Below are 8,254 nucleotides of genomic sequence, written 5' to 3'. Positions count from 1 at the left end.
TGGATGCCTACCTGGCTGGACTCATTTGAGTCCCGTTTCTTGTTTTGGGGTTTTGTTGTTCTCCCGCCCTGGCGGGGGGTCGGGCTAGAAGATCTGCTAGGTCCCTTCCGACCCTAAATCTATGAAACTATGAAACTACATGGGTTTGCACCTGCCACACTGAGTCTATATGTGGTATCTGGCCCATGGACCAGCCCCATGACGCTCATCATCCCACAAGGATGGATAGCTTAAGCACCACTGGGTTAGGCAATTGCTTGACTAAGGGGGTTTAGACAACTCTATCTGAGTAAAGCCAAGGATATGGTTAAAAAGGGTAGAATTGGGTCTTCAGATAGTAAACTCCTTCAAGTAACAATTCTGTGTCTTTCCTATTCATGACAAGACTGGGCACACAACTGGTGTTCAACAAGTAGTGCAGAAGATAGGCCATTTCTTTTCTTCTCTTGCCCACTCCATAACAGCAGTGCCAGGAAGGAAAGAAGAATCTTTTCTGATCTCACACTTCCAAGAGGACTGATTCCTGACAACCTGGTCCCGGGAAAGTATTTTTTCCAATGCAGGATAAAGGTGAGCAGTAAACTGTGTTTGGGAACCAGATGTCTTCTTTCTTAAACTGATATGTCTCTGTCTAGACAAATGCTGCCAGAGCAGAGGAATGAAAGGACAGTATTTAACACTGTTTCAAACCAATCTGCTCCTGTTCTGCTGTGTATTATCTGTAAATTGATATCTGAAGGGCTGAGGCATACATCAGAGGTTCAATAACATTTTGTATGTGATACAAAAAGGACTCTTGTTTCCCCTGCTGAGGTTTGTAAAATCCTGTCTTTCCTCTTGGGTCTTGGTCACGTATTTTAAAGGCCAGCATGGCTTAGCTGGTGGAGCACTGGGCTTCAGTCTTGCAAAGAGTCCTGTGCTAGCAGAAACCCACACTCACATGAAGCCCTTTGAAATTAGTGGGACCTCGATGGGTCTCTGCAAGTACTGATGAACACTCATGTAGAACTCATTGTAGCATTTGGACCTACAACTTAATGCCGTGTGAACCTTACTTTGTGGAGCATCAGCTCATTATTTTAAATCAAGTTTTCTGTTCTCCTTTAAATATACTTTTTTTTCTTAATTCTTCTAGCCCCTTCTGCAGTCCTACCTACCACATTTCCCTTTTTTGTTGTCAAGCCACTTTGTCTGTACTCAGGCCAGGACTTGAGTAAAGTCTTAGGGGCACTCTGCATTTCAAAGCTGACTGGATTTATGCAGCCAGGCCAGTCAACTGGCATCTGAAAGCTGGGCATGGATTGCCAAGCAACAAGGAGATACATCTATTTCAATGCTTTCTTTTCTGTGTTGTCTCAGAGAAAATGTTAGCAGCACATTTTGACAGCCCAGGAGGCCCAGAGAATCTCTATGTTAAAGAGGTGATGAAACCACATCCCAGAGAAGGTGAAGTCCTCATGAAGGTTTCTGCCAGCGCTCTAAACAGGGCTGATTTGCTGCAGGTATGTGTCTGTTAAGAAAATTCAGAGACCTGTGGGATATACCGCATTTCATACAATCAAGTTCTTAGAAATTAGAAATCTGGAGTCTTGACAGAATGAAAAGCTAAGAGAGTTTGCATCCGGCTAGCACGTGGATAATAGACCTCCAAGTAACAGTTTAGAGTGCTACAATGGGAGGTGTTTTGTGATTCAGTAGGTGTCATTTCTTTATCTGAGCTAATGTTGAACATACAGTACATTATGGTATTATTCTGTGGAACTAGTGTTCTTTCTGAAGAGAGATACAACTGAAGCTTTAGCCACTTTGGTGTTGTCTTCAGAAAACTCCAATGTGGGTAGCTGCATTCTTTCTACCTCCTAAAATATATAGGATGTCTCTTTTTCTGCCTGATACTTAAGGGGACATCCAGAGCTAAACGCTTGTACAGCTGTAGCTTGAGCTAAACAGCCAAGCTCTGTGGCTGGTGGCCATAGCAAGTGAGCCCTCCACAGATCAGCATGGGTTAATACATAGTAACAAGTGGTTTTATATATAAAGGTTTTGAGGAAAGAAGATGCTTAGCCTAGAAGAAGATACAATAATTGCTTAGAAAAATTGCCAAGGCTTAGAGATCTTAAAAGAACCTGGACTGAAATCTGCTTTCAAAACCTACAAAGTATGAATTAAAGTTGAACAAAGACTCGTGTAGATCAGATGGCACATGGATAAATTTGAATTGTATTTTTTTCTTTTTGTGTAGAGGAGAGGGAAATATCCACCACCAAAAGGAGCAAGTGATATTTTAGGTCTAGAAGCAGCTGGGATTGTTGCTGGATTTGGACCTGGTTGCAAGAAGGAATGGAAGATTTGTGATCCAGTAATGGCTCTGTTATCTGGAGGTGGCCAGGCAGAGTATGTCACTGTGCCAGAAGGTCATCTGATTCCAGTCCCTAATGATATGACTCTTGTTCAGGCTGCAGCCATTCCTGAAGCCTGGCTAACAGCCTTTCAGTTGCTGCATTTTGTAGGTGAGAGATGTATCTGTAAATCCATCCCATTCATGCAATTTGCCCTCACATCTTTTACTGGTCTTCTCGTCTGTTCACGGCTGAGACCTGAGTGTCAATTGCCTCTGGAGAGCTTTTCTTATGTCTCATTTGATCTATGCAAGTCTTTGACCTTTTTTGTCAGAATGAGTGAGATATGCAAGACCTAAATTCTGACAGCTTGGCCTTCTTTCCACTATAAAAGCAGACTTGGCATATTTCATATTTACAAGAGAGCGAGGTCTGAGTCCAGGCACAGCAAGGAATCTGCTTCTCATGTACTGTCTACTGGACCCAGGCAACAAGGAAGAGGAAGGTACCCTGAATTGAAAGAATAGGGGATAAGAAAAAAAACCATGTGAGAGAGGCAGGTTTCCTGTTACTGAAGTCAGTGAAGTGGCAGTCACTTAAACCAGCTGTGAAGAGGTTTCCTTCATTAAAGGTGTTGAAGAAGCAGCTCCCATAGCTACGGACCCACAGACTCAGGATAACTATTTCAGCTTGTTTATATTTAAAATACATTTAAACAGATCATCATGCCAAGTGGGTGGCTCAAAATCCCTTTTTCTTGCTTCAGGTGAAGTGCAGAGTGGAGAGACAGTGCTAATCCATGCAGGAGCCAGTGGAGTTGGCACAGCAGCCGTTCAGTTGGCAAGACTGGAAGGAGCCATTCCCATTGTGACTGCTGGGACACAAGAGAAACTCCAAATGGCAGCAAAACTTGGAGCAGCTGCTGGGTTCAACTATAAGGAGGAAGACTTTAGTGAAAAAGTCCTAGAATTCACCCATGGTGAGAATGTCTGTATAGTTTGAGAGTTGACCCAACATGCACTACTGAGAGTTATGAAGAGTCTTTATAAATGATGAGCATTCCCTTTGTATCCAGTGTGCTTCAAGAAAGCATCTATGGGGTCATCTCATTAGGTGTATATTTAGAAAAAATGCTTAAAATGCCTAGAAAGGCTGAATTTTTTTTCACACGCCAGGTGGGGGTGACTCTCCAAACCTGTTGTTGCCATCTCATTGTGTGTTTTGGGGGATACAGCATTTTAGACAAGTCCTGAACATTAATGATCACTGAAAATTCCATGACTACTTTTCCCCAAAAATAACTGTGTCAAGGTCAAATTCTTATTTGAGTAATTACCTTCTACCTAGTTTCAATTGGATATGATTGTTTTTACTTCCTGTACTAAGCTGCTATTCAGTACTGTGCTCTTCTAGATAACTACTGCATTTCACCTTGGAAGTGGTTGATTTCAAAGGAACTTCAAGGTGCTTAAGACCTTGCAAAATAAACCCAAAGTGATCACAGTACTTGTTTAACTGAGCCCTATTTTCAGGAGGGATTTTGTATTCCTTGTGGACACAAATATTGTGCCTGCCTTATTTTTACATCCACAAGTAATTGTGAGCACAAATTCTAGCATAGTATTTAACTCTGGACATAAGAATGTTTCCAATTTTCTTTTTCTAGAAAACTGAGCAATTTGTGGGTACTCTGGGCATAGTTGTATGTGTGCTTGCAAGTGTGCTTGTGTGTGTACACATTTATATAATTTGAGCCTGATCCTGTGGCTCTGACTCATAAGCAGTTTCATTGTTTTCACTGGAATTATTTCTATACATAAGAGTTACATAACTGAGATTTTTTTTGGATAAAGGGAGAACTACTCATTGGATTAGCTTTGTTAGTAATTATCCCACATTTTGATGCATTGCTGAGATGTCTTATTTTCCACTTCAGGTTCTGGAGTAGGTGTTATTTTGGACTGCATTGGTGGCTCCTACTGGGAAAAGAACATCAGTTGTCTGAGTACTGATGGCCGGTGGGTTGTTTATGGACTGCTGACTGGAGGTGAAATCCATGGAGATCTGCTTTCAGGGTTGCTTTTTAAAAGAGGGAGCCTGCTTACTAGTCTGCTAAGATCACGAGAAAAGGAGGCAAGTGATAACTAGCAGCATGTGTCCGCAGAGTAAAACAAAAAATCTGTCATTCCAATAGCTTTGTTTCCTTTTGATATCACTGATAAAGAATGCCTCTTCATGCATTATCACCCAAATAAAACTCAAACTCTTACCACCTACCCCAGAAATCAACTTAGAATCAAGTTATATTGTCCTTGTACTGCTTAGGACATCCTGTGTCCTTGTACATCCCTATTGTAATTCAACTGAAATCACTAAAAATAGAAAAAAATCAATTAGCTCAGGAGTCAGCAACCTCTGTCCCACAAAGCTGGGATGGTGACAGCAATTTGGTGGCCAAGGTAAGCGGCAGCATTTGGTGGCAGGGAATGTGATGGCAGAGTTTGGGGTGCAGGTGGCATCCCACCTCTGAACTGGCTGTGCTAATTTGGCTTGCTACTGCTAAAAAGTTGCCAAATCTTCAATTAGATCATTTAAGGCCAGATTTTTCACAGTAGCTCGGCTTCCACTTAGATACCCAGCATTTGGGAAAATGTATTTTGTGTGTAAAACATTCAGTTATTACAGTGCTTGTTAGAAGTGTAACACTTTAAAATAGCTTATACCAGGATCTTAGACAGGAGAAGTTTCTATATTATATGCTTAAGCAGTTTGGTCAGTTTTGTTTTAAACATCTTTGTGACGGGATTTCCAACCAGTTCTCTTGGGACAGAATTTCTTTCTGTCCCTACAGTTTAAATCTCTTGGAGCACTTGAATTAACTTCTTCCATCATTGGTGCCTACCCCTTTTAAATATGGTATACTATTATTACCTGCTTCCTAGCATGATGTTATTAAAATTAGAATTTGAGAATTCTGCTAATTTTGCAAATAACCTGTCACAGTTACAGTTGTTAATTATAAAACATGCTTAAAATGCTTGTGATTTTTCCCTACAGTACAAAGAACAGCTTGTGAAAGCCTTTACAGACAGAGTGCTGCCACATTTCTCCAGGAATGCCTCTCCTCATCTCCAGCCAGTTATTGACAGCATTTATCCTCTGCATGAGATTGGAGAGGCACACAAGTTGATGGAAGAAAACAAAAATGTTGGCAAGGTCATCATTGAAATGCCTTCTTCATCCTGAAACAGAGACTGGTGCTGCGGGCATTGTAGAGACTGAATTACTATTGACATGTATGGAAGGTCAGCAAACGGAGGTATTGCCATTTCAGATCCCAAGTTTATAATGACTAAAAGTGTGGAATGATTATGGGAAGGGGAGTAACATTGTCTTTGTATTAAAAAAAAATCCCCTTGTAAGGACACAGTCTAATAAAATGAAAGAGACGGTATAGTACTGACATGAAGACCTTGTGATGCTGTAAACTTCATGTATTGCATTCCGCTCCAGCAATCCCTCCTTTCTCCTTTGGGCAACACAAAATTGTCATAAGCAATTCTCCCTTCTGTGTTTTCTGACTGAGTTGCTGGGTTTTTTCCCCTAGTTTTCACAAGTATGGTATGTCCCTGCTGTGCACTACATCTGAATCTGACAAAAATATTGCTGTTTTTTTCCATGTTTGGTGTTAACGAGAGACATACCCTGAGCGGGTGTCTTTGAGGATTCTGAAATTGGCATTTTTAAATACAGTAATGCTTCACTAGTGCTCTACCAGCAGGCAAAACCAAGAAAGGTAAAAGGACTTATTCAAGTGCATATTGTGAATAAGCACAAAAATAGAGTGGGAATTTAGACATTTTTGCTCAGGCTAATAAATCCAGACTGTTTTATACTCAGCCAGGCAAGTTGCTCCTTCAGAGTCTCTTAGGAAAGGGGTTGACAGCAGTAAGTAACAACTTTTTGACCACAAAATGCCACCACAACTAGAATCCAGTCTAGGAACATGAAATAGCCAGTCCTTAGTATTAGGCAACTACATCTGTGCCTTAATATGGATACTGGAGAGATGAAATGGTGCTGAATGAAACCTCTCTGCTGCTTCCTTAGAGCTTCAATGCAGAGGAGTTTCCCGTTACAGAAGTAATTCTCAACCAGGGTGCCACAGCACCTGGGGGGTGCCAGGAGATCATTTTGAGGATGCTCCAGGGTGCCACACAATGTTAGTATTGTTAAGTGAGCAAACATGATTCACAAGATAAACCCAGAGACTTCAAATACAAATCCATAGTGTCAAAAACATTCAGACATGTTGCTATCCCTCTGAGCTGTTTGCAACAAAAGGATTGCTCTATTATTTTTCTGTTGTCAAAAAATGAGTGAAAACTAAGAGCTGGTATTTCCTGAGGGCTGCCTTGAGTCTAAAAGGACCGAGAACCACAGCCTGAGGATAAGTGTAGAAATGGCCATGTGCAATGAGAAATACAGCAGGTTTTGTCCCTACCACCTGCAACTGGAGAGAGGCAGGTCATAAAGTAGGGTGGGAGGGGACCTCCAGAGGTCAACTAGTCCAAGGATCATCCCTATCCAAACCATAAACTAAACCAGGGGTCGGCAACACTTTTGACTGGAGTAACACCCACTTGGCTCTGTGTACCAGAGGCAGGGGAGCTGTGTGGGACCCGATCTTCATTGCTGGCAGCAGCTGCACACGTGCCTCCAGGCAGACGGTGGGGGAGAAACCAGGGTTGCGCTGCCCTGGCCCCTTCTCACCATGCACTATGAGGCACGTTCACCCGCCCCTGCCATGGAGCTGATGCCAGGGCTCGGGAGCCTGGCACAGCTGTTTGCAGCCTGCCCACTGCCTGCTGCAGGTGCCCAGAGCCTGGGCCGGCTGTGGCGTGCTGAGGAAAATGGCCTTGCATGCCATGCTCTGGCACGCGTGCCAGGGGTTGCCAATTCCTGATCTAAACTCTACTTGAGACTACCATCAACCCTAACACAACACAGACCTAGCACCCACTGGCCATGTGCAGGAAGCATGTGCACCCCCTGAGATTGGCGGTGCACCCCCCTGCGATTGACACCACTGCCAACACCACCGCATCCGCCTGTGGGAGCTTCCACCTCAGCGCCACCTGCAGGCAGTCGCCGTGCCCCCCCAGCCTCTGGGGGCATGCATCGTTTGTGCTAGCACCCTAGCCTGCCACAGGTAAAGCAAGGGAACCATGGCAGCCAATGCCCTGCTTCTATAAAACATTATCAACCGGGGCCTAAGAAGTCCCCAGCTGAGGGCTGCAGGCTGTCCTGGAGGAAAGCAAAGCCCCCACGGTCCGCACCAGTTGGGCTGTGGGGTAAATTTCCTCCCTGATCACAAACATGGTGATCAGCCTGACCCTGAGCAGTGGCAAGACTCTCTAGCCAGGAACCTCTGGCTTTCATCCCAGCTGGAGCACTGGCACAGCCCACACAAAGTCGCCAGCCTTGACCACAGCCAACACCCGCTGCCTCTGGGAAGACACAGAAATGCCCCGACACATGTAGCAGAAATCGGAGGGGGGTGTCCAGCAATGCCCAGAAGCATGGGAAATACCCATGGTGGGACATAGGCACAGGCTTGTTGCATAAATTGCTGGTTTTATCCCCTGGAGGCTAGTCCAATTCACCTCTAGAACAGAGTCACACTTTCAGGCTGGGTCCAACTCTATTTTATTGCTTGCAAGCAGGCCAACAGGGGAGCTTGTTGCTCAAATCAGTGTCGACCCTAAACAAAGCGCACGCACTGCTTTTATTGAGCTAGCAATTTTTAGTTGGCGTGTTACATTTTGATTGGTCATTACAAAACAAAACCTGGGCAACATGTAAGACATGCGTAGTGGGCCATCCTGTACCATGTGGGTGGAAAGTTACAGAAT

The 8,254-nt window shown here is 43.8% G+C and overlaps 1 protein-coding gene across 2 annotated transcripts in view; it reads left to right on the top strand.

Moving 5' to 3' along the window:
• The window catches only part of TP53I3 (tumor protein p53 inducible protein 3), a 7,492-nt gene extending 1,684 nt beyond the window's left edge, over positions 1-5,808 (top strand). The window contains exons 2-7 of one of the 2 annotated variants that reach the window (XM_019520822.1): positions 465-570; positions 1,360-1,502; positions 2,243-2,510; positions 3,106-3,318; positions 4,276-4,472; positions 5,397-5,808. In XM_019520822.1, coding sequence (XP_019376367.1) covers positions 558-570; positions 1,360-1,502; positions 2,243-2,510; positions 3,106-3,318; positions 4,276-4,472; positions 5,397-5,585 — 1,023 coding nt within the window. In that variant the 5' untranslated portion in view covers positions 465-557 and the 3' untranslated portion in view covers positions 5,586-5,808. The remainder of the gene's footprint in view (positions 1-464; positions 571-1,359; positions 1,503-2,242; positions 2,511-3,105; positions 3,319-4,275; positions 4,473-5,396) is intronic. The other variant, XM_019520823.1, reaches the window with a different exon arrangement.
• The last annotated feature ends 2,446 nt before the right edge of the window (positions 5,809-8,254 follow it).

Source organism: Gavialis gangeticus, unplaced genomic scaffold (assembly GCF_001723915.1).
Source record: "Gavialis gangeticus isolate Ggan-Ray unplaced genomic scaffold, GavGan_comp1, whole genome shotgun sequence".
NCBI classification, from domain to species: domain Eukaryota; kingdom Metazoa; phylum Chordata; order Crocodylia; family Gavialidae; genus Gavialis; species Gavialis gangeticus.
This window is presented reverse-complemented; position numbering and strand designations above follow the sequence as displayed.